At 61.2% G+C, this 24,413-nt stretch overlaps 4 protein-coding genes across 4 annotated transcripts; 2 read left to right on the plus strand and 2 right to left on the minus strand.

The window, feature by feature from the left end:
- Window positions 1-3,438: 3,438 nt before the first annotated feature.
- Window positions 3,439-9,424, plus strand: NCLIV_003720 (conserved hypothetical protein; the record flags this gene model as incomplete). Its single annotated transcript, XM_003879873.1, has 2 exons — window positions 3,439-9,254; window positions 9,361-9,424. The coding sequence occupies 2 exons, from the start codon at window positions 3,439-3,441 to the stop codon at window positions 9,422-9,424; spliced, it is 5,880 nt and encodes a 1,959-aa protein (XP_003879922.1).
- A 79-nt stretch (window positions 9,425-9,503) lies between these two features.
- On the minus strand, window positions 9,504-10,349 carry NCLIV_003730 (hypothetical protein; the record flags this gene model as incomplete). Its single annotated transcript, XM_003879874.1, has 1 exon — window positions 9,504-10,349. One exon carries the CDS (start codon window positions 10,347-10,349, stop codon window positions 9,504-9,506), a length of 846 nt encoding a protein of 281 aa, XP_003879923.1.
- Window positions 10,350-10,533: 184 nt separating this feature from the next.
- NCLIV_003740 (hypothetical protein) lies at window positions 10,534-14,661 on the plus strand (the record flags this gene model as incomplete). The annotated part of the gene is made up of 1 exon (XM_003879875.1): window positions 10,534-14,661. One exon carries the CDS (start codon window positions 10,534-10,536, stop codon window positions 14,659-14,661), a length of 4,128 nt encoding a protein of 1,375 aa, XP_003879924.1.
- Window positions 14,662-18,007: 3,346 nt separating this feature from the next.
- NCLIV_003750 (putative TLD domain-containing protein) lies at window positions 18,008-24,268 on the minus strand (the record flags this gene model as incomplete). Its single annotated transcript, XM_003879876.1, has 11 exons — window positions 18,008-18,127; window positions 18,563-18,936; window positions 19,293-19,405; window positions 19,791-19,874; window positions 20,353-20,458; window positions 20,573-20,648; window positions 20,895-21,086; window positions 21,478-22,564; window positions 23,103-23,272; window positions 23,617-23,934; window positions 24,161-24,268. 11 exons carry the CDS (start codon window positions 24,266-24,268, stop codon window positions 18,008-18,010), a joined length of 2,748 nt encoding a protein of 915 aa, XP_003879925.1.
- Between the last annotated feature and the right edge of the window lie 145 nt (window positions 24,269-24,413).

Here is a 24,413-nt window from a genome sequence, read left to right on the forward strand (position 1 = left end):
AAAGAGCATGTCTATCGCTACGTTTGCAGAGAAGTGTTTTTCTTAGGCCGCAGAGCGGCCTCAGCTTTACTGAGACGAGGGGTCTCTTTGTGGCACGGTGTCGAGAGCCGGAAGCACTCCATCGGTTTTCTGAGAGAGAATAGACGCCTTGTCTGTGTAGAAAGATGTGAGTGAAAAGGTTTTGCGCACGCCGTGTGTGTGTGTGTAGAAAGATGTGCGGGAAAAGGTTTTCCTACTGCGGAAAGGGAACTGTGTCTAAAAATCAGTCAGAAAGCCTGAAAAGAGAACCAGCTCGGCATACGTTTTAGCTGGCCGCCGGCCGGGGATGCTCATTTTGCTGGACAGGGAGCGACAAGCAGCGGATCTTGCGTGTGAACACGTAGAATAGAGGAACACGTTTCGTTTGGGAGGAGTGAGGAGGAGCGTGAGCAGGTGCACTATGTAGATCGAAAAAATCCACGAACAAGACTTTCCAGCCGCCCTAAAAGGGAATTCTCTACACGAAAAAAGACACACTAAGCCTACGTCCGCGCCCTCCCTTAGTAGGGAAGCTGAACCCTGCCTAGGAAGTTGGCTTCACGCCGCCAGAAACACACATGCCACGAGATACGTACAAGCGGACAGGGAAAAAGAAGACGGTGGGGGGGGGGGGGAAGACATGGGACACTGCTATGTTTGAAGAAAGGGACAGCAACGCAATCCCCAGCAACCTTTGCTGCTGCGGGGACGCGATATCTATTTTGGGGGGCGATTGAAAGGCGTGTCAGAAATCTCCACGCGAGAGTGGCAAACACGGGAGCGCCGTCGCCGTAGTATTATCTTCGGTACGTGCAGGAAGATTCCCCGTACCGCGGTGGACCTCGCGTCCCCGCAGTTCGGTGGTTCTGCAACGTGTGCCAGTCTTGCGACAGAGGGCGTCGATCTCTCGAAGTTGTTGCGACCAAGTTCCGTACCAACGCGAGTTTTATGTGCCAAAGGCTTCGCCGCACATGGACATCGGCGTGGACGACCTGAAACGGTGAGAAAAAAGAGTCCAGGAAAGGAATGTGTTGTTGGCGAAACAGCTGGCCTACACGTTTCGATCTGGACACTGTCGCTTCTGTTGGACGGCACAGCCCGCAGGGTTCTGTCTCTCTCTTTTCCTTCGTTTTGTCCGAGTTTCACCTGCTGCAGTCGACCTGTGTTTTCCCCCTTTCCGTTCTTTAAAAGTGGACAGGAGATTCTAAAGCCCGTCCCCCGGTGGATCGACGCCAGGAAACATCGTGGCCTTTCCCCTTCGCAGGCGAATGCGGGAGGGGGGATTGTGTGTTCTGCCAATGGAAACAGGATACACACAGAGTGGCAAGACAATAAGGGGGACTCCCGCTTTTCATCCGCTGCTCTTCCAGACCTAAAGACGGCATTTCTCTCTCTGAATCCGTCACATACCTACACACACATTTATATACATACATATGCATCATTCCGACACATGCCCTACTCGACGCCTGACGCAAAGATTGTCCCTGTCGCTCGCTGTGTCAGCACAGTAAGCCTACACTGCGTTGCTGGGCGTTCCGGGGCTCTTCACCGGATGGAGAGGAGCTGTGGAATTCCCGCGCCTCTCTGCTTCCTGGGTCTCCACCCCTGTCGCGAACGAACTGTCTCGCATTGATGCCTCTGGGGATGCGCCCGGAAGGGGCCAGACTGTGGTGCGCAGTTTCCGCGTCTCTCCTGTGGAAGCTTGGATTGCCTCGATGTCTCAGTTTTTTCTGCATGCTCGGCGAGTCCCTGTGGCAGACAGCTCGACCGGCCGCTTGGCGCCTTTGTCGCCTCTTTCTGGCAGCGATTTTCCCTTCCTTGCGGCAGTTTCGGCTCATTTTTGTTCAAGTTCGGATTTCGTCTCGTCTCGCTGCCAAGCGGCGCTGCGACACAAAGCTACAGCTTCCTGCGCGTCCGGTCGTTGGCTCTCCCTCGAGCCGTGTGTGTCTCGCATTTTCCGGCTCCGGTCCGGGCCGTACGGCCTCGATAGATGCAGCGACAGAGCTGCAAAAAAACTCGTACGGCACACGAATTTGTCGGCCCAGCTTTCCACAGACACCGAGATTTCCTTTTTTGCGCCGCTGTGCGTGGCGCCACTGGTTGACAGACCGCGCGTTTGCGCGCAGTGATGCGTTGTGCAAAATATCGCGCGGGAGAGGTTGGTGCACTTGATGTACGGGAGAAAGAAAACCACGAGGAGGCTTTCGGGGGAGAAGGGAAGTGCCGCGAACTCTTTCGAGTCTTCACGGAAATCGCCTCTTTCCGTGTCCGTTCTGTCGCTGCATTCCTGCCATCCGCCGCGGAATTCGACTGTATAGAACGCGCGCGCGTCACTTGTTGTGGCACGGCGGGGATTGAAGCGGAAGCTAGTGAAAGTGCCATGGTCAAAAAACAGTTAACTTTCCCCCCCTTGATTCCGTTTCGGGATACACACAGACTGTTTGCGCGCTTTTCTGCTTTGTGTTTAACCTCTTCTTGCCTGTCTTTCCCCCGGAGATCCCCAAAACCCGCTTCGTTGTTGTCTCAGCTGCCCACGCTCCAGCACGCCGTCCCGGTTCACAGATGGGCGCTGAGCTAGCACGACCGCAAATCTTTCAATAGCGCACATCTCCTTTCCCAGTTTCTCTTCTACTCTTCGGTGCTCTTCCTGGCCCACGACCTGGCAACCCGTCCTTCGGTGAGTCCGGAGTGCCTGCGCTGCGACGGCGAGCCCTTTGACGAATGTGCGGGGGGCCGGACCTGTGCGACGGCGCGAGAGAGGAGCGACAGACAGAGCAACGAGGCGAAGAAAGCATTACCAAACCGGAAAGAGGAAGCGTCTCTTCCCTCCACAGCTCGCAAGTCGTTTCATCCTGCGTGCACTTCTTTCCAGGACCCGTGAACTCGGGTTTCTGGCAGACGGTTTTCCCCCGTTGTTTTTCCCCGTTGTCTCCGAAAGATCGGAACGCGCGTGAAACTGAGGGCCGCTGCAAATAAGCCTCTCTGTGAGAGTTGCTGGTGTTTGGAGGAAGCAACTGCGAGGCGTCCCCAGGCTGCATGAGAGGCACGCGTATCTTTCTTCGCCGTTTCGCGCGTGTGAGGCGGCACGCAAAATGAGGCGGAGACCGACGCGCAATCGCACACTGAGGCCTAGAAACCGGTGCCTTGGCCTTCCCGTCCCGACTGTTTGTCTCTCATTGCCATTTCTGAAGGAAATCCAGAGCGGTACGAAAAAGACGCTCCCAGGCCACGCTCTTGTACCGTCGCCCGACGGCAGCGAATTTTCCAGGGACAAAAAACGCCAGAAGCCCCCCCCCCCCGTGACTCGGGGGCGGCCGTTCCTGCCTTGCTGTCCTCTCGTGTACCTCTTTGGTCGCTCGACGACGGCTCTCGAGCCCTTTTGCCTTTCTTCCCGTTTTTGAGGCGCTTCTTTTGACCATGCTTTCTCGCGCGGAACCGACCCGTGTATACCCGCCCCCTCCGCCTTCTACCACCCCGCTTCTCCCCCTTGCCGCGCCTCGCCCCTACTCGGATTTCTCGTCCTTTTCTTCCTGGGCCTCTCGCGTGCCGTCTCGCCTCCGCCAACCCTCCGGATCCGCCTTCCCCGGGCCTCCGCCGCCCGCTGCCCCGCCTCCGCCTTTCCCGGCTCCGTTCCTGCCTCCGTTTCCGACGCTACGTCCGCCCTTCCCCGCGATTCGGCCGCTCGGCCGCCCGGTTCCGCCGCCCCCCAACAGCCGGCGAAATAGACGAGACAAACCGTTCCCCGTGCCGAATCAAGGCAGGCCTTCCGGCTTCACGCGAGGGGACAATGGCCTGGGCGCGCCCCCCGCGTCGCTCCTCCCACCGTCTCCGCTCCCCACAGTCGTTCAGTGTGTGGGGCCCCCGCCGACAGAGACAGCCGCTTCGGGCCGCAGAAGACTGGGGACACTCGGCGCCGCGGGTCCGGAGAACGAGGCCTGCTTGCCGAGGGTGCCTGGCGCCGATGCGGCCCTCTCAGAGTCGCGTACGCGCGGGCGCAGTCTGATGAGTGCGGTTGGAGTGCCTGAGGGCGACGCGAGTCACCGAGCCGCGACGGCCAAGGGGGCTGTGAACCGCCACGACAAGAAGCCTGCAGGGACCGTAAACGGCTGGAGACGGTCGCGGTCCGGAGAAAGACTGGAGACGAGAGACGGGAACGGACGCGACGCCTCCCGAGCCAGACCGAGAGAGGCAGACGACTGTGGAAACCCAGGCGCGCGCGGTGAAGCGAGGCAAAGGCCTGACAGCTTTTCTGTGCGACGCCTGGCTTGCCCGTCCGCCTCCAAAAGCCGAGACGGCGATCCCCGCCACTGCGCGTACGCCCCCGACGCGGGCGACTCTGGGCGGGCGCTGTCCCAGAGCTCTGTGGGCTTTCCCCGCGGGCAAGGTCTGTCGAGGGGCGACGCCCGGGACGTTGCGCTCGCGTCGTCGTCGAGTTCTAGGGAGCTGCGCCGGTTGTCGGGCGAGGGCGGGCTGTGTGACGCCGTGAGCAGCCCGCGACTCCTCTCGTGCTTCGCAGGGCGCCGGGAGTTCTCCGCGGGGCCTTCGGCGGGATCTGGCGAAGGCGACTTGCATGCAGACCTCCATCGGGGCCCTCAGGGGTTCCGGCCGCCAGCCGCGGCCTTCTACGCGGCTGGCCCTGGCGACGGCCGCGCTGGGAGTCGGTCGAAGGGCGAGTCGCCGTGCCACGACGCCTACCCTCGCCAGCACCCGGTTTCGTTCTTCGACCGCGGTCTCGAGCCCCAGGGGTCCCTGCGGGGCGCATATCCGTCTTGGGGCTCCGCAGACCCCTCGCCGCGGCGTCGGAGTGCTCGGGCCTCGTCTGCGGACGACCCAGGCGAGACCGGCCGCCGAGCCGGAGACGATGAAGCCTTCTGTTGGGCTTCCGCGTCCTTGTCCGCTGCGTATGAGAAGTCCACACACTTGAGCAGTGACGTCTCGGTCGCTACGTGGTCGGGCGATCCTCGTTTTTCGACGCTTTGTCGAGCAGAGTCGTGGTCAGGATCGGCCAACGCCCCGGCGACAACTGCGGCACGGGTGACATCCTTCATGCCGCCGCTCGGTTTTCACGCGTTCCCCGCAATTCTCGGCGCTGCATGCAGAACCGCGGACGACGACGACGGGGAGACGTCGATGGTGATTGACGACGGAGACGGAGAGACAGCCATGGTGATTGAAGACGAAGAAATGCATGCACCCCGACTCAGCGCCGAGAGTGTGGACGCGTCCAAGGGAACGGAGGACCAGAGCAACTTTCGAAGCCTGTCCACCTCGGACACATTGGTGTTGGAATCTTTCTCTCCCACGATGCGCCACGAAACGGTGACAGGGAGATCTGTGAACATCAGGGGGAAGCGCCAGGGAAAGAAGAGTGAACAGGAAAGGCCCCCTGCCTTTTCAAGAGGGTCAAACGTGACCGTGGCGGCATACGCAGATTTGTCATCCGCTCCTCAGACCCAGGTCTGTCTCCGTTCCTTTTCCGAGAAGCAGCAAGAGGCCCAGCGCGTCACACATGATCGAGAAGTCCGATTGTCGGGCTCGAGGCGGGAAGACGAGGACGGGGGTTTTTGCCCCTCCGGCCGGCAGGCAGACCCGACAGGGCGCCGCGACACAGGGAGCGGAGGCCGTGGAGCCTCCACGGGGGTGTCGGTGTGCCTCAGCCGTCTCCCCGCAGGGGACAGTGGGAGCGAGAGTGGCGTGAAGGGAGGCGACGCCAGCTGGTTCGAAGGCCCGGAAGAAACGGCGACGACGCCAGGTTCGGACGAATCAGGCACACGATCGGTGCCGCGCGCACCGTGTTTGATGGCCACCGGGCCCGCGGGGAAAGGCGATCGACGCGAGGAGACACGTGCGCATGGCGAGGGCGGCGAAGCGGAGCCAGCGCGTCTGTCGGCTGCGAGAGAAAAAACGGCAAAGAAAAGAAGGAAGTCGGCTCGGCCGGAGTGGAGAGAGGAAGGAGCGGAGACTCCGTCTGCAGGACGCGTTGCCTTGACAGCTCGGGAGGCGCAACAGGTCCGAGGCCTTCCGCCCCTCCTTCAAAGATTTTCCCCCGAAGAGAACGGACGCCCAGCTGCTTTCAACGCGAGTCAGGCCGCTCGCGCAGCACTCGACCGCGTCGAAGCGTGCATTCAGAGAGACGCCCAGCAACGCCTGCAAGCGTCGACCGTTCTGAGGCCGGGGGCAGATCCCGGAAGGAGGGGATCGGACGGTGGGCGCGACGCGCCTGGTGACGGGCCAGGAGACAGGCGCGGGGCCGAGCGTCGCGGGGCTTCGTCGTCCGTGGGAGCGGCGAGCGGTCGAGACACCGAGCCTGCCCCGGTTGAGAAGGAAGCGAGCGGCAGGTGGGAGGAAGAGCTGACCGCGTCGGCACCAGATCAGAGGGCCGAGAGTCACCGCGACCGTGTCGCGTTCCCCTCTCAGCAGCCATCCGAGGGAGACGGCGGGCAAGAGCGAAGCGCGCGGCCGGGAAGCGAGCGAGAAAGGGACGTATCTGTCTCTTTCGAAAGGCCGGCGAATCGATGGAGCAAGACTTGCGAACATGGGCTTAACGGCCACATACCGTCCGCGGAGCCCCAGAAACCCGTTCGCTGCGTTGCCAGCTCGGAGCGGTACCCGGGCACAGGGCCTCCGCCGGCGCCTGAGGCGTCGCTGTCCGACTCGGTCTTTCGTGGCTCTTCGTCCCGGCGCTATGAGTTGCTGCCTGTCCACGTCACGCCTCACCATCCTTCCTTTGCGTCGTGTACTTCCGGGAGGCCTCGAGACGCGTCGTTGCCAAAAGCTCCGACGTCCCCGGCGTTTCCGGCCGTTCGAATTCTGCGCCTCAAGAAAGATAGTCGGTCCCCATCGTTAGAGAAAGCAGAGGCGACACGTGTCAGGGACAGGCGCGAGCAAGACGAACACCGCGGCCTCGCCTCCGGAGGCCCGACGGTTGCGGCCTCGCACCGATGGAGAGAGCGAAGAGACTCCGCGGCGCGTGTCCCGCCTGGACCCTCGCTGCGGCATCCGCAAGCGGTCAGCGCCGCACTGGTTCAGAATCCCGTTTCGCCCTCGGTCCAAGGACGCAGGGGGGCGGAGCCGCGAGCGAACGCCGAGCGAGACGCAGGCTGCGAGAAAGATGGCGGCGACTCTGAGAAACGGCGAGTGACCGGCTTCCGCGGAGAGGTGGAGACGCGCGAGAAAGCAGTCAGTGAGATGCCGGTGAAGAACGGGGAACAGAAGGCTGACACTGGCTCTCGAGAACCGCCTCTTGGAACGGCGACAGGCTCGTCTGACTCCCGCGCCTGCCCGAGCCCAGGGCCTTCTGTGTGCGTGGCGTCTTCTGTCTCTGCGTCCGTCTCGCCTTTGCCCTCGACGCCACTCTCGAGCGTTGAGTCGCCCCGCTCCGTCGACCAGGCGGCTGGCTCCGTTGGTGTCCGAGCTGCCGAGAAGGCTGCCCCGGGGGAACCAGGTGCCACAGAGAGACAAGAGAGACAAGCGAGTCAGACGGCCGGAACGCAGAGGGAAGCCGAGCGGAGCGGGCGAGGACTGACCTCGAGAGATCACCGAAAGGCCGAGGGCTCGGCACCGCTTCCAGCAACGGTGGGTCTCCTGCCACTGGCTCTCACCGAAATGAAAAGCAGAAATCAGCAAGTGGACGCGCCGCCCGCGCCTGCGACTGGAGACATCTCCGCCGGCGGCGCGGCGACGGGGCAGGGCCGGAGGAGCCGCTGGGGGATAGCGCGGGCGCGCGGGTCGTCCGCGCAGGCCCCAGAGAGCGAGACGGCGGGAGACGGAGGAGGCACGGGCAGTGTCCAGGGCGGAGGCGAGCACCTTTCCTCTCGGAGTGTCGACGGCGACGCGACTTGCTCCGAAGCGACTGCCGTGCGAGAGAGCCCGAGAGCGGACCAGGTCAAGAGCGTCGGCGAGAGGACCGGAGGGGACACAGCGGGGGGAGCCGCGAAGGACGCAGAGTCTGGCGACTCTAACGCGACACCGGCAACGTCGCGTAGTCGTGCTTCCGGAGAGGACGCGATCGACACGGAGACCGCGCGGAGTCCCGTGGATGGGGAGGGCAGAAGAAGTTGGGAGTCGCCTACTTGGTCAGCGAATGAAGACCAGGAGGCGCAGAAGGGAGACGACGGAGCAGTGGAAGGCCTGGCGCTCTCTCGGGCGGCGGAAGTGCCTTCACGGGACGGAGCCGTCCCGGGATCCACCAAGGACGGAGAAGTGCGTGCAAACGGAGAGGACGAATGCACCGAAGCTGAAGAGAAAAAGGGGCAGAGACCGGTGGACAGCAGAGAAGCCGACGGGGGCGAAGCGGCGTCTCAGTCCGAGCGAGAGGGACGAAAGCTGCTGGACCAAGAAAGAACGACCGCCTCCTTTCTCCCGTGCTCTTCACCTTCGCCGCCGTCCCCGAGTCCGGATCCGTCTTCCGGTTCGTCCTCCGTGCGTCACCCCTCGCAGGGCGAAGCAGCTGGGAATAAGCCGAGGTCGCTGTCTCTGTCTCCTCACGCTCATGCAACGCCTGCGCTTGCCTCTTCGCCTCCGTTGTCTCCGCCGCTCTCGCCGTCTGCGTTTGGGTCTTCGTCCTCGGTTTCCGATTCGACCGCGGCTTCGCTCTCTCGGACGCGGTCGATTGAGGCCCCGCCTGCGCAGGAGTCATCGGACGCCGATACCAGTGTGGGGAGCGATGCAGTTGACGAGGGGGTGCGCCCGGTGTTTGCGGGTGCTCCCCCCAAGAAGGGAGGGACAGCGCCCGTGAGATCACATGTTGCTGAGAAGCCCAGCGCGAAGATCGTGAATCTTCCTGCCTTGGCTGCAAGAGACGCCGCGCAAGGTCGGTCGCCTGGAGAGGCCAACTCCTCCTCAGAGAAAGACAGCTCGCCGAGATCGGTGTTCCCTTGGCGTGCCTTCCAGTCGCCTGTCGTGTTCTTTGCGGCCTCGCCGGCGTCTGGAGGCCCTCGCGGTCGCGGCGAGAGCGCGGAAATGGCGCCCGCTCCCGAGAGACAACAACGCGAAGTGCAGGGCGAGGAGACAGGCGACGCGACCGGCCCCCGCAGGGCCGGCGCGCCCAGAGGCCAGAAGCGCGAGACGAAGTCGGGAGTCCAGACGGCGAGTCCTGCGCGGAAGAGAAAGAAGCCCCGGCGCCTGTCTTCCCTGTCAGCCTCTGAGTCGCTTCCAGAATCGCCAGGCCAGGGGCAAGCAGTCGCCCGGCCTTCTGGACCTGCGGCGGGGCCGTCGAAACTTGCGGCTCCACAGTCTAGGCCTGCCGAACAGGCAACGGAACAGCGAGAGACAGAAGTGCCAGAGCGTTCAGCGAGTCGACGAGACGGTCCTGCGGAATCGGTTCTCGCAACTCCACAGCCTGCTCGCCCCTCTTGTTCGTCAGAACCCGCGTCTGCTGCGCCTGCCTCAAACAAGCATTTGAAACGAAACCCCGAAAATGTCGTTGAGGCTGTCCCTTCTCCGGCCCCTCCCCAGGATAGACTTCCCAGCCAACCGAGCCATCACCATCCCCCTTCGTCGCTTTCCGCTTGTTCCCCTTCTGCGTCTGCCTCTCCAGCATCCCCGAAATCGACCTCCTCTTCGGGAGCTTCCGCCTGTTCGACACCGGGGACATCTCCCGCTTCTTCGTCTTCATCTTTGGCATCGTCCGCCTGTTCGACACCTGCGACATCTCCCGCTTCTTCGTCTTCATCTTTGGCATCGTCCGCCTGTTCGACACCTGCGACATCTCCCGCTTCTTCGTCTTCATCTTTGGCATCGTCCGCCTGTTCGACACCTGCGACATCTCCGGCTTCTTCGTCTTCATCTTTGGCATCGTCCGCCTGTTCGACACCTGCGACATCTCCCGCTTCTTCGTCTTCATCTTTGGCATCGTCCGCCTGTTCGACACCTGCGACATCTCCCGCTTCTTCGTCTTCATCTTTGGCATCGTCCGCCTGTTCGACACCTGCGACATCTCCGGCTTCTTCGTCTTCATCTTTGGCATCGTCCGCCTGTTCGACACCTGCGACATCTCCCGCTTCTTCGTCTTCATCTTTGGCATCGTCCGCCTGTTCGACACCTGCGACATCTCCCGCTTCTTCGTCTTCATCTTCATCATCTTCCTCTTCGTCCTCTTCTTCGACGCCATCATCGCCTGGGGCATCTTCTTCTTCGGCTGCGGTCTCTTTGCCGGCGTCTTCTTCCCAGGCTTCGAGCTGGGCGGGGAGGGGTCGGGACGAAGAGACAGCGAGCGGGGCGTCGGGCGGCTCTGTGCCCGGCTCCGCACCTGCTCTAGCCGTGTCGGAGCAGCCGCGGACGACGCCGGCTGCGGCCTCTGCGAGACTGGATGCTCTGAGGCGAAGCATTTGCTCGGGGAAAATGAAGGATTTCCAACAGCAGAGAGGCAATCTCGCGCTGGCTTCCACTCGCACGCGCCCGGCTGACGCAGCGGAGGCCAAGGAGAAAGACACGAAAGGCCGCACTCGGGACGAAGCCGTGGAGGCTTCTAGAGACTCGAGACCGTATTCAGCGTCGGTCCCGCGGCCTGTCATGGTTCATGGGGGATGGGAGAGTTGGAAGAAGTCTGTGAGTCCTCGCAGAAGACGAAGCAGCGAGGAAGGCGGAGCGCAAGAAGGAAGAGACTCCGAAGGCACAGATGCCCGGACAGGGCGCCCCACGCGCCCCTCCGCCTCCCAGAGTCCAACAGACAGGCGGAACGCCGGCGAAAAGGAGAGGAAACAGCGGCAGACAGGCAACAGCCCGACGAAGGACAGGAGGGAAGGGAAACGACGAGAGAGTTCAGGGAACGCGACACCCCAGGCGGCGTCCCAGCCGCCGTCGACGCCCGACGGAGGCCGGAGAAGATCGGAGCGTCTCTTGGCATTAGTGGCCTTGAAGAAAAACCAAACCTCACTGGTCCCTCCACCGACGGTGCAAGGAAACAGCCCCGCTGGCACTCAGTCTCCCGCCTCTGCCTCTTCTGTCTCTTCTTGTGCCTCTTCTATCGCTCTCCCTTCTTCTGTCTCTTCTTCTGCCTCTTCTATCGCTCTCCCTTCTTCTGTCTCTTCTTCTGCTGCCTCCGCACCATCCGGTGGCCCTCGTCCGCTCTCTTCGTCGGTCTGTTCTTCCAGTCTGCCTGCATCTTCTCTCCGTGTGTCGTCTCCTCTCTCTTCCTCTGCGCCTGTCGCGTCGGAGGCGCCGCTTCCATCTCCGGCTCCTCCAACTGCTGTCTCTGCTGTCTCTTTGCCTGCGGGCGGGGCTTCATCGGCGCCTCGTCCTTCCTCGAAGAGCGCTCCCCTCGGCCCTTCTGGCGGACTGTCTCGTGTGCCTTCCGACAACTCCCCGACTCTGCCGGCGCCGCGGACCGGAAGTTCCTCCGCCGTCGCTCGCGTGTCCCAGGTGGTTTCCCAGCAGGCGTTGACTGTCCAGGAGGCGAAAAATGCGTTCTCTCGGCCGTCGTCCGGAGCGTCAGCGACTCCTCCGGCGACGGTTCTCTCTCAGACCAAACTGAAGGTTATCAGCTACTTAGTGTCAGCCGGTGGCCTGGCGTCATCTGCGTCTTTCACGTCTGCGTTCGCGCAGTCCGATCGCGACTTTCGAAGAGCCACCAGATGTTGGCCGCAGGTGGATGAGTCGCTGCTAATTCACCTGCAAGACGAAGACAAAGACAACCCTCCGAGAAGTCGCTCCGCGTCCCCGCGTTCTTCGGACCCTCCGCCTCACGACCGCGGAGAGAAGGCCTCCCGAGCTGTACAGCAGACGGACGCCGAGAGATCCGCCCCAAGCCTGAACGGTCTGCTGCGAGAGGGAGAAGCGCGGACGGCAACCGCACAAGGAAATGAGGAAGCACGCGTAGGGGCGTCGCTGGATGCGAAGTCTCACGGCCCCCCGCGGACGGCATCCAGGCCTCCTCGCGCTGGGGCCGCCTTCTCCGCTCCCGTCGACTCGCCCAAGTCCCTCGCTGGCTCGCCGCCTCCAGGGAGTTCCGCGCAAAGGCGAAACACGCGGGAGGCCGAGGGCGAGGGGAGGATCGAAGGGCCGGAGAAGAGCGCCGCGCCGCGCGATATCTCTCACAGCAGCAGTAGCAAGGCCAGCACTCACTCGCGCGGCGAAGTCCCCGACAGACCTGCGGGTGAGTCTCGAGGGAAAGCGGTAGCGCGCGACCAGGAGGGGGGAGGTGCCGAACCTCCGCAGGTTGACACGAACAGACATTCCGTCGGCGCGAGTCCATCGGCGCAGGGCGCTTCCCAGGGTTCACCTGTTAGGTTTACAGCCTCGACTGCGGCAGGCGCAGTGCCGGGACGCGGCCAAGAGACAACCCAGAGCCTGCCGTCCACGACAGGTTCTGCGAGTCAAGACTGCACACCCCCCGAAGAGCCTCGCGCGCTCGCTGGGCTCGCTCCGGCGGAGGCCAGCCCGTCGGGGACACATCAGCGCCTCGAGCCGCGGAGCGCGGGCGCCGGCGCTCCGCAGAAGCCCGAGCGCGAGACAGGTCGGAGTGCTTCTGCTCCCACCTCGCACGCTCAGGTGATCACACGTGTCCTCTGGGAGCGGCCAGGACTCACGGGCGTCTCAGAGGCTCATCCGGCTGGCGGCGCTGGTGGGACAGCGTCTGCTGTCTCGTGTCCAGCGACGGGCGGTGCGCGTCCTGCGTCGCCAGCGAGTCGTCGCACGCTGGCGCCTCCGCCCTCTGGAGCGCTCACGGCGAAACGCGGCGCGGGACTCGCGCCTTCCAAAGTGTCTCCTGCAGTTTCTCCCTCTTCGCCCGCGCTTTCTGGGGCTTCCGGACCCGCCGAAGAGCTGCTGCGGCTGCTGCATGCATGCGAGCAGGAGGTGGCGAAGGCGCGGGTTCACGAAGCCCGTCTGCGCTCGCAACACGCTGCGGCGTTGATGCGAAGCAAAATGCTGTTTCTGGAGTTTCAGCGGAGTCAAAGTGAGGTGCACAGTTACCACCAGGAACGGCTGGCTGCGGCGCGCCGCCTGGCAGTTGCGGAAAACCAGGCGGCGCTGGCGGCTCAGAACCTCGAGGCCGCGATGACCTCAGCAGACACCCACGCTCCCGCGCATGCAGGGACCGGCCAGGCTCGGACTGCGGCTCGGCCTATGGCGCCTCCGGCGCAGTCAAAGGCCGGAGAGACAGGAGCCCGAGAAGCCGGTGCGGGCGGTGCGCGGGGGGTGTTGCCTCGCAGAGAGGGAGACGCGGAAGAGGGCGATTCGAGGAAGAGGGGGAGTAGAGGAGAAGACCAAGGCACAGCTGGAGGGGGTTCGCTCTCGCCATTCCCGGCGGATGCGGCGGTGCGGGCCGAGTCAGGCAGCGGAAGAGAGAACTCGAGGGGGATGGCTTCGTCGGGGGTGTTGAGCGGCAACGTGTCCACTAGCGCGAGCGATCCGAGCAAGAGGAAGGGCGCGGAGCGGGATGCGTCGCCGCAGCAGACGGGAAGGAAACGGGCGGCGAGTCGTGAGAGCGAGGTCGAGAGCTCAGCGGGCGATGCGGCAGACGACGAAGGCGCGCAGACGCGAAGGAAAAAGGGGAAGACTAAGGACAGCGAGAGTCGCCAGAGAGAGCGCAGATACTTCGAAACTTGCCTAGATCAAGAAGACGCGGGAGACACCGCGGGGACAAGGGAGGAGACGGAGACAGGAGATGGACAGACCGGCCAGCCAGAGGAGAGAGGCGCCGAGGGGGAAGGCAACCTAGACCAGGTGAAGACCGTGGGAGAGGACGTGCGCCGAGACGGCAACCAAAGGGACTTCGCAGGTTCGCGCGAAGACGTCCTCCTCGTGTTCTTCGATGGAGACGGACAGGTGCGAGACCGCGATTCTCCCAAGTCCTTCGAGGAAGCGGAAGCAGTTTCTGCGAGCTCGGCAGGGAAAGGCGCTGGCGGCGCGCCGCAGGCGAAAGCACGCACGGCTAAGCAGAGCCCCGGGTCTCCTTGCGCAGCAGTGACGAGCGGCTCGGCAAGGCGCCAGCGGGCATCGGAAGGAAGCGAGACGTGTGGCAAGCGCGCTGTGCTCTCTGCGGGCGCTTCCCTGGGGAAGGCGGGAGAAGCCGCCCGGCGCGCAGGAGACGCGGCGCGAGACGGACGAGACGCGGAGCGAGACCAACGAGGAAGGAGCTCGGCAGGTGGGTCGTGTTGCAGTTTGCCAGCAGGGGAACCACTGGCGAGAGAAGGCTCGGAGGTGGGGACAGTGACGAGAGGCTCTCAGGGCTCTGTGTGGTTTCTGGAGGCCGTGTCACTTGTGTGCGTTGTGTCTCCTTTAGGGACGGAGAGCAGGCCTTCGCCCACGAACGCCCATATCTACGTCTCTGTCCTGAAGGACTTGGGTTGCCGTGTGTCCTTGGAGGCTGGATGCGAGGCCCGCGGAGAAAGTCGCGACGAGCAGCGGAAGGAGTCCAGCGGTTCGGCGGAGGAAGCGAAAGAGAGGGCGAGTCGCGAGAGAACTGCGTCGAGCGCTGGCGTCGTTGTGGCGTCGGCTAGGGATAGAAAAGAAGAAAAAGAGAGGCAGGTTAGACACCGATGGGCAGAGAAGAAGAAAGAGAGAGAGGCAGCAAACAGGCAGAGCGCGACGAGCCTCGTGGACAAATTCCACGGAGACAACTGTTTGCGACCGATTTGCTACTACGCCCTCAACGGCGCCTGTCTGGATCCGAATTGTCCAAACATCCACTTGAGTTGATCAGGCAGGGGCTGAGAGCGAGCGTTAGGCAGAGGAAAAGTATGACACTCGGATATCGCGGGGTTGCCACCGCGTATACTACTTTCGGTTCTTGAGAGCAACCGCCCGTCATTCCCAGCGGGCGTTGTGAAGCGGGATGTACAGTGAATATGCAAACTGTAGTCGCCCGACAATCGACAGGGAGGCGACTACGCTTGCATATCTTTTTATGCATATATATATATATATATATATATATATCTCCTACTGGAAACAGCGGGTACCGTTGTGGCCAGGCGTGGCGTTGGGATTCAGAGCATCTGTGAGTAGCGGCTCTGACGCACTGGACGCAGTCGCTGTGTCTTGGTTTCGGACGCCCCGAGATCTTTTGCGCACGTTACCACAACGGCGGTTTACGGTGTATTCTGAGTTTCAGGGATCCTGGAGAACGTGCGTCTTCTTCAAGTTGTCTATAATGTCGAGCGTTCCATGCCTCGAGCGCTCCCAGCGTCTGTTCTCGTGCATGTCCCAAATGAATGTGCGTGGCTTTCTGCTCCCTTTTCACGAAGCGAAAACACTCCTGCCGATTTTCGAACTGCGCGCGGTTACCGAGCCGGCTCAGTCGAGAGTCAGACGAAGGGACAGCGTGTGTCAAAAAGCAAAGCGAACGACACCGTCGAGCGGAATGAGACTCACGGCACACGTGCCCAACCCAAGACAGGGGGTCAGTGCACGGTTTTTTGCCTCGCCGTTCCGGTCGCGTCGATGTTCTTTTATGTTTCAGTCTCGGTGCGCGAGTGCCGCATGTGGCAACCCACCACCGGAAATCTTTCTTAGATGTGCGTGCGACTCGTGCGTTGGGCGGATTCGATAATCGAATGCTTCCTAAACCAAATATAAGCATGCAGGGACACGTGCAATGTGCACCCGCGCCAATGAAAGACTCTCGGAAGTGTATAATGCGACGCCCGTGTGACTTCGTTCTCTGATGTGGACTCGAGGCGCTTTTCGTTCTTGAGAGCGTCGGCGTTTTGAGAGTGAGTCACGGATCTTCTCTCGGATTGTGTTTCGCCCGACTCAGCAGGGGATTCCTCTGGGGCTCTGTGCGAGTGATGACTCGAGCGAAAGCTCTTTTGCCTTGCGTTCCCGTCTTTGTCCTGACCCACAAACTCCAAGGCAGACAAACCGTTAGGGGACACATCGCGCTAAACTTCCGGTTCCTCGACGACGACTGCACTGTGCGCCCTCCGACTGCTCCCGCTCGGTTGTCGACGGGACTCTTAGGCTTTTCCCGGGGAGATCGCGTACTGATCGGACTGCGGCCCACGGCGGGCAACAGCGCTGACGCCACGCACAGTGCAGGAGACAGAAACGGACTCGATTATCAGACGCCTGGTGTCTGTGTAGCGGTGTCTCCCCACTGTTGAGTTTGTGTCAACGAATGAAAGGGCGAACCTGTTCCCCGGTGGAATCGCGCAAGCTCCGACACTGCAGCGCGGCTCTCTCGCCAAGCGACGAGTCGAGATGCCGCTCTTTGATCTCGACTCGGCGACGGGAATGTGTAGGAAGTACCCTGGCGTCCGTTTCCGCTCCGTCCGGGCATCGCAAGCTCGACTCTGTGTTACACGAAGTAGCAAGTGGGATTCCGAGGTGTATACAAACCGAGGCAGAGCGTTCGCACAACCTCTAATCTTTACGCGGCCTGTGTTCACTACCTAACGCTGATCTGAAGCGCCTCCCTAAACAGTCTGTGCACGTCCTCCGGGGAGTCTGTTTTCCAGAGACGGGGCGGGAAGTTACGCGTGCAGGATTCAACGGCACCGCGGAAACCCGGACAAATACATGAGTAGGGAAGTATCATGAGGGCAAAAGAAGTACGCCCACGGATTCCCAGGCAGACATCTACAGATGCAAAACAGTTTGCGACAAACGCGTGTGCTGCGCTCCGCTGACGTGCGCCGCCTGTCAGGGGAGGGCTAAATCGGCCCCGGCAAAGAGGCGAAGATTTGAAGGCGACGACGGCAGCGCGATGTCCCCTCGCAGGGTGGGGTTTCAATAGCAGAGACAACGTGGCGCGCACGCGAGCGTTTTCTAGAAAACCCATACGCGCCCGTGCTCCGCAACGGCGAGCCTTAAGTAGTCCCAAACGGGGTAGTCTCGGAAACGGCAAAGTACCTTTCTTTTGAGCGGCAGAAACTCAGAACAACGGAGCAGATAGCGATCCACGGGGCGTGGTGAGAACGCGAAAGATGAAGACACCGCGTGTGTGCAAGCTCGACGGACCCGCCGGTGCCGATGCCAGGGACCTCTGCCGGGGGAACGTTTGGCCAGGACTCTACATGGAAACGGAGATTCTTTCGCAGAGAACGGACTCAGCGATCGAACGATGAGGACAAGGCATAGACTCACGACCGTGAATGGGGGCGGTCGGCAGACAATTGAAGTGCTCCGGAGAACGCGGTAGGCCGTAAGAGGCCGTTTCCCCTCTTTCGGTCTTTGAACGGTGACTGCATCCCGGTAGACCAACCTTGCTTCGAACTTCCCAGTCGCTGTTCTCGAAAAAGAGTCAGCACGGAACAGCGACACCGGAGAGACAGGCCGCACGGGCCATCCACGAGAAAACTGCTCACCCCGCTGAACCAAAAACCGATCTTCCCGTTCCTACTTTTGAGAGAGAAAAGAAAAACGAAACGGCGGATCGCCGACGCGAACGCAGAGAGGCCGTCTGAAAACAAGCGACAAGTCCGGCCCCCTTCTCCGAGCTCGCGTCACACACTCGCACTGGAGGGGACAGGCGGAGCCGAGGAGAGATGACACAACAACGGAAAAGAGAGGGGGAGGCATGCAGAGAGATACACATATTCATGACGAAACACGATTGCGGGCGATAGAGATAAAGAGACAGAGATCGAGACACCGTCCCAATGCACGGGTGGAAGTCCAGGGGACTACCGTCTAGACTTTAAGTGACCGGCAGAAAAACTGACTACACACCCGACCACGGTCTTCGCCGCACGCCGTCGCGCTATCTTGTTTCCCCCTCTTCTTCAACCCAACGTGGTCCGCCCGGCCACGCTATTCTGTTAGGGGGTTCACGGAACGTCTACGCTTCACACTATGGTTATGTCCCACCGTCCGTGCGTCTCTGCCGAGCACTGTTCATACTCCTCGCCGAGAAAGACGTTCGCGTCTCTATCGCCTCTTTTCCTGGCGCTCCTTCACGCGCTGTCTCTGTCGTCCGACGCTTCTCTATGCCCGACGAGTTTGAGTTTGTACGCCGTATGAGGTTTCCTGAGCGTTGTCTGTGCTCGGAGTCTCGCCCGCGCCGAGACTCCGTCCGCGCGGCCTTCCCGCTGTTCTCTGGCGACTACGTAGACCGCGCGTCGGCGCCTTTCGCTCGGTTGAATGTGTTCTCCAAGAGAAACTCGCGGTCGAACTCGTTCTGCGCGAAACGGCCCTTGTCGACTTGCCGCCGCTCTTGGCGGAGCTGCCAAACAAACAAACAGACCGCGAGCGCGCATGCACCCACCGAAAGGGGACGACTGAATGTGCAGTGTCCTTCCAAGCAAGTCTAGGCCAAGGATGCTACACGAGAGCACGACGCATCAACAGCCGGGAAACAACACACATACGAATGATCCGAAAGACCTAGCTGTTCAAAGGACTGCACTGTAATGCCGTTATACAAATCGCTTCTGCCACTCGCGAGCTCACACGCATAAAATCAGAACATCTCTATATCTATCTACATATATCGACATCTATCTATCTGTCTATATCTATGTCTAGCTGTCTATATCCATCTACCTGTCTATATCTATAATTCTATCTATAGCTATCTGTACCTATCGACCTGCATATATATATATATATATATAAATATATATAAATATATATAGTTTTTCAGATATGTGTTGCCAACCTGCTCCTGCCTTTTGTTGGCGGCGTGCTGTTGTTGTCGGGAGGCGGCGTCGCCGCAGCCCCACACTTCGACCTCGAGCACCTCGAACGGCATGTGGAAGGCGTCCGGCTCGTCTTCGTGGCCTGCGACGTCCGTGTCTCCACAGGCTTCGGGCGCCAAGGCCCCGGACAGTTGGGCTCCATTTGCAGGGGCCGGCACCGACTCGTCCTGGTCCTTTCCTTCTCCGGGCAGAGACTGCGTGTAACGAATCCCGGAAGAAATGCTATCGGAGCTCTGGGAGTCCCCTTGGTGGCGAAGGCGAGATCTCCTCGGCGGCAGGAGAACCCCCGGGCCATAGGTTGCATCGCTCTTCGTGCAGTAGCAATTCTGGAACTCTGGACGGGGCAAAAGGCACCAGAGAGTAACACACGTGAGGAGAGACACTATGAGACCGGAGACCGCGGCAAGACGCGGCCAAGAACGACAGAGCAGCCGCGCGGGAAGGGAAATAGAAAGAGTCACCGAGAAGGAAGAGTTACCGCGAAGGAAACAGCGAGACGAAACGCGCAGAAGAACGAAAGTGGCCAGATACAGCGCAGACGGCAGAAAGAAAGAAAAACAAACGAGGATGGTCGGGGATGTGAATCGAGGCAGGCGAACCAGATAGCTCCCCCCCCCCCCCCCCCCGGGAGTGTGGGCACGTGATTCTGAGTGCCTGACAGAAAAGGCAATCGGAACTGCGCTTCCTCACCGTCGTCCAACCAGAGTCTGAAGCATCCAGGCTGGCCTCCGAACCCAATGCCCCGAGGGTAGAACTGATTCTTCACATTGATGTACACAAAGTTCCGCCCTAGACCGCTCGGCCTGCAGAGCGCAATACGCAGCGAAAGCGTGACGAGACAAACAGGCTCGGTTCTTCCTTTCTCGCAGCGTCGCGCTCGACATTTACGTAAGCAAAGAACGGCTTAAGGCCTCAGCGCGTGCCTCTCTTTCCGAGCGGAGAGATCGGCGTGGGCGCGCAGGCGCCGACACCACGGAACAGAGCGCGACTGCTCGAGAGGCAGGGTGAAGTGAAGAAAGTCGACGCCGAATCCGTGAAGGGCAGAGAGTGTCGAAAGCAACGTATTCTCGGATTCGCGCAGCCCTGGCCACAAGGTCGAAAACGAACCAGCGAAGAGAGACAAAGCGGTAGGAGAGACAGAGTGACGAGGCCGACGAGAGGCAGCGAACGGCTCTGAAAAGGATTTACCTGATCACCTGGAACTGAGGCTCCAAGCTAAAGAGGAAGCAGTTCGAGTCTCCGATGTACACGTGTCCTGCGTCCTTCCACTCCCTAGAACAGAGCCAGGCAGAAAAAAGTGAGAACAGTGCAGAAGGGCCGCTAAAGCGACGCCGCCAAGCCAGCACTTGCCAGACGAGCAGGGAGGACTCGGTAAACGGGAGACGGGAGCCCAGAGCCAAAAAGAAGCGAAGAAGACACAAAGCACCACGGACCACCAGTCCACAGTCTCGTCGCGTTTGCTTTGTCTCGAGAAACGGAGGCTTCTCCGGAAGGGAGAGGACGTTGAAAGTCGTCTCTCTCCTCCAGTCCGCATCTCTCGCCGTGGACCGACTTCTTTCTCATTTTCCCCGGTGCCTCCCAAACGGTCCTCTCTTCGAATCTGTGTATACACAGAAGCGCGTCGCTGACATTGCGCCTTTCTCCCTGAACTATTTCGACAACTCGGAAGCTGCTCTGCACGCTGCAGTCGGCTTAAAGACAAATACTGTAGCGATTTCCCTTCCTTCCTGTTAAGGCGAGCGGAGCTTACGAGGAGATCATGGCGCCGAGAACCGGGCCATGCTTCGTCTTGATCACGAGGACCGTCGGCGCATCGTAGAAGAAGACGCTGCTGCAAATGCGGTTGAAACTGGCACCTACCGACAGAGGGAAACGGAAAGCAGGGAACGTGAGGAATCGACACGGTGGGGAAGGACCAAAACGTGCACACACACTACGTGCCGTTGAAGCAAAGGGGCGGCAGGTCTTACCTTGTTTCCATGACGAATACAAGCGCTGCCAGGGGACGAGCGGCGGGAAGGCAAAGAGCATACTCGACAGGCGCAGCTGAAAGGAGAGACGAAGGGCGAAACGGCGGCAGGAGAGAGGGGACGAGTGAGGCAACGCGAAGAGTCCGCGGAGGGTGGAAACACGTAGGGGTAGGGAGAGCCGACGCAAGCGAGCAAGTGAGATCGAGAGATCCACGGAGTCAAGGCGGGGGCTGAGTGGAAAGACACAACCACTCGTGACCGAGTGCAAGACAACACGTTTTTCTGGCGGCCTCTGTTCTCTCCAGCCCTCTCTCTATCTCACCATCACTGCAGTTTCATCCGTGAAGATTTTGCTGATGCCCTCTAGAGGCCCCTCTCCTCTCCAGCCCCCGGTGTTCTGACACAGCGTTTCCAGGCTCGGGCTTCTTGGCAGTTCCATTTGGAGACTCGCCCGCGCGCGACTGCCTCTCCGCGGGGAGCCGCCAGCGGTGCCGCGTCGACGTGGGGCGTACACCTGAGAATAGCCGACAAAAAGTCGAAACACTCCGGAAAAACGGATAAAAAAAACGAATTTCACGCGCGTCAAAAGCTTCTTCGGCTCGCTGGGGGACCACGGAAAAACCGAGCACGGTTTGCAGCGACAGCTGAACGAAACGAGCAGAAAGGAGGCATCGCGCCGCCCAGGCGCTCCTTCGCAGAAAACCGGACAGAGGCCCCAACGCGGATTCACTCGCCCGTCGCACGCCAACGGGAGCGAAGATGCTGCCCTCCTTACCGCCATTCGGATTTCCCCCTCCACGTTTTTAATCGCCTCTGTGTGTTTCCCCCAGGTTCTCCTTAACAAGAGGCGCCGTCCGCTTCACGTCGCTCGTAACGGTCGTTCTCCTCGCGGACGCTCTTCTCACCTGATACTGCAGAGTCGGTTGCTTCTGATTCAACGCGCCGTCGTCCGGGTTGCTGGCGCCGAGCAGGAAATGGCTGACTGAGCTCACAAAGAGCGTCGGGAGCACGGGGAGGACGTGGAGAATCCACAAAAGCGCCTCCTGCTGCTGCTGCTTCGACGCGCCGCCGAACGTCATCTGCGCCCCAGACGCATTCCCACCAGCTGTCCCTTTGTCTCCGAGTGCCTGGCCCGAGGCCGCCGGCGCACTAGCCAGCGCGACGGCGGCCGGGGGAGCAGGCCCCGCGCCGGGCGCCGTCCCCCTCGCGCCTGCGGCGCCGCCAGAGAAGCCCGCTCCAGCGAAGCCCTGAGAATTTGCTGCGCCGCCGGAGGCTCCCAGCTGAACTCCAGAGCCGTTGGAGCCCAACGCGGCGGAGCCGGAAGCCGCGAAGGCGTTCAAGAGGAAGGAGAAGTCCAGAGGCGTTGACAGAGGTAGGGAGACCACCGCGGCAGACGAGGCCGTGGTGTCCCAGCCAGCCATTCCAGCGCCTGAGACAGACGGCCGCGACTGGCCGTGGGACGCGTGGTGGTCCGCGTCGCTGTCGCTGGGGACGCCTGGGCTCCCGACGCCCGAGGCGCGGCGGTGCCCGCGGGGCGAGGCCGAGCCGCAGGCGGCGTGCTCCCCCGCGGACGACTGCAGGCCCGAGCTGTGGTCTCCAGAGCCTGCGGGGGGCGAAGACGCGCCGGCCGCGGGGTGCGACAGCGCGAACGGATCGGCTGACGAGAAGATCGGGTTCGACGGAGAGATGATGGCCAGAAACAGCAAGTACGCAGAGATGAAGATCTGGTGGAGCACCGCCTCAACGCCCGAGACAGGGGCTGAGGAGACTCCCGAAGGCCCTGGACTCGACGGCTGAGGCGCGCCAGGCGCCCCGTGCACAGACGCTACGGACGCAGTCTGAGTCGTTTCCGAGGTCAGGCTGCCTGTGCTCGCCGACGTGCCTCCGTGATGCAGCGAGAACAGACCGGCGCCAAGGTGATGGCTGTGGGAAGTCACTCTGAGCGTAAAAAACGGAAGGTCGGTGGGCTTTTCAAAAGAGCCTGGAACGGGGCTGAGAGAACAGCCAACATATCTGCGACCCGAGAGGCCGTCCCCGCGAGATAAGCTCTACTTTTCACGGCCACACAGTCCAGGCTTTTCTCACTCTTTTTCGAGCTTTTCGGCAGGCACCCACCTTCCCCGTGTGACGTCTTGTAGCCGCCCGTTGCGTGCGCCAGCCTTTCCACCCTTGGTCGGTCGCCCGTCTTCCGTCTCTGCTCACTTTCATCTTCCCCTCTCTCTGTTCCCCCTCCACTGCTGCTGGCTCGCCGCGTCCCTCCGTTCTTCCAGTTCTCCTGTCGTCTCCCGCGTCGTGTCTGTGCCGCGATTTCTGCCCACACCGTCCCTTTGCGTGCATGTGCGTGTGTTTAAACGTAAAGATGCATTTGTAAAACGCATATATATGCACATGTACATCATCTTCTTTCTTGTTCTCCAGCTCTTCTGCGTCTCCTTCGCACTTCGTCCCCGTGGCCCGGCACTTCCCAGTCCCCCCGCGACTGACTGCTGCCGGCGTGTTCCGCGCGTCTTGGGAAATTCTTTCGACTTACCCCCGCTCCGGGTGGTGCCGGGAGCCTGCCGCGCCGGACTGCTGCTGTCGCAGGCGCTTGCATTGCTCCTCCAGAACCTTCGACATTCTCGACAGCAGGCGCTGCAGCATGTGGACTTGAAGTTCCTCCCGGTCTCCGTATGCGCATGCACTGACGGCGTCCACCATTTCCTGCGAGTACGCGAAAGAGAGAAAGGGCGGACCACGGTGCACAAAAAACTGCTTGAAGAGGCAGCTCAGACCTCGCAAAAGCAGCTGGATACCCCTGCCGATGAATTGTGCCGCGATTCTCTCGCCATTCGTTCCACTTCTCGCTCCACCTCTCCTGTTTTTGCTGTCTTCATCTCTCTTTCGCTCCATCTGCCCTCTCCCTGCCGTGCTCTTCCACTCCCTCTCGCTTTCCCTCTCCGCGTCTGTCGCGTTCGCGCTTCCTTCTGTCTTCTTCCCGGGGTTTCCAGTTCGCGTTTCTTCTGGCAACTCCCCGCTGTCTCCTGGTCCTCTGTCTCTCTCCTCACCTGGAGGGTGATGTGCGTGCCTCCGCAGCAAGTCTCCTCGCCCTTGCGCGCGCCCTTCCCCGAACATGCCAAGGTGCCCAAAGTCTTTAAACCCCCCGAGCGAGAACCTCCCTGAGCGGCGACCTTCGGAGGCGCCAGCTGGCCGTTGCTGTCCGCTTTGTTCAAGAACCCGCTGCTGCTGTACCCGCGCCCCTGGAGCTGTTGAAGGCGCACGAGGTCTCGCAGGACAGGCAGCAAAACTGAGGCCGTCGGGTGGAGCACGGGCGGGAAGATGCGGAGGAAGGAGTGGAGAGAGATTCGGGCTTTCGCCGGAGAAAACTGCAGACAGGCAGGGAAGCGACAGACGCAGGAAACGCGAGACACGCGAAACTCACGAAGGGAGCGCGAAGCTCGGCGGACCAAGAACGCGAGCGGAGACGGGGGTCAGAGGGAACCGGAGACGACGGCGCGCGAGAAGAAAAGTGGACGACCAGTGAGAATCCCGAGAATGGCCCGGACGGGAGAGAAACGAAGAAAGAAATAACGAGCGGCGAAAAAAACTTACTTCGTTGAGACCAAAGCTCGAGAGAAGCTCTTGGACTTCTTGCTGCGAAAGGCGCTGATACGACACGGCCGGCGAGGCGTGCGAGAATTTGGAGCTCGAGTCCCCCATCCTCGCTCTCGTTCGTTGCTCGGATTTACTCTACTTATTTTTACCGGCAGATGAGTTGCAATTCTATTACATTTACATGTAAAGACAGGATTCGCTAGACCTGCCGCTTTCTTGCTTGTTTCCGCCTTCCTCCGCGGGTGCCCAG

This window comes from Neospora caninum, chromosome Ib, assembly GCF_000208865.1.
Source record: "Neospora caninum Liverpool complete genome, chromosome Ib".
NCBI classification, from domain to species: domain Eukaryota; phylum Apicomplexa; class Conoidasida; order Eucoccidiorida; family Sarcocystidae; genus Neospora; species Neospora caninum.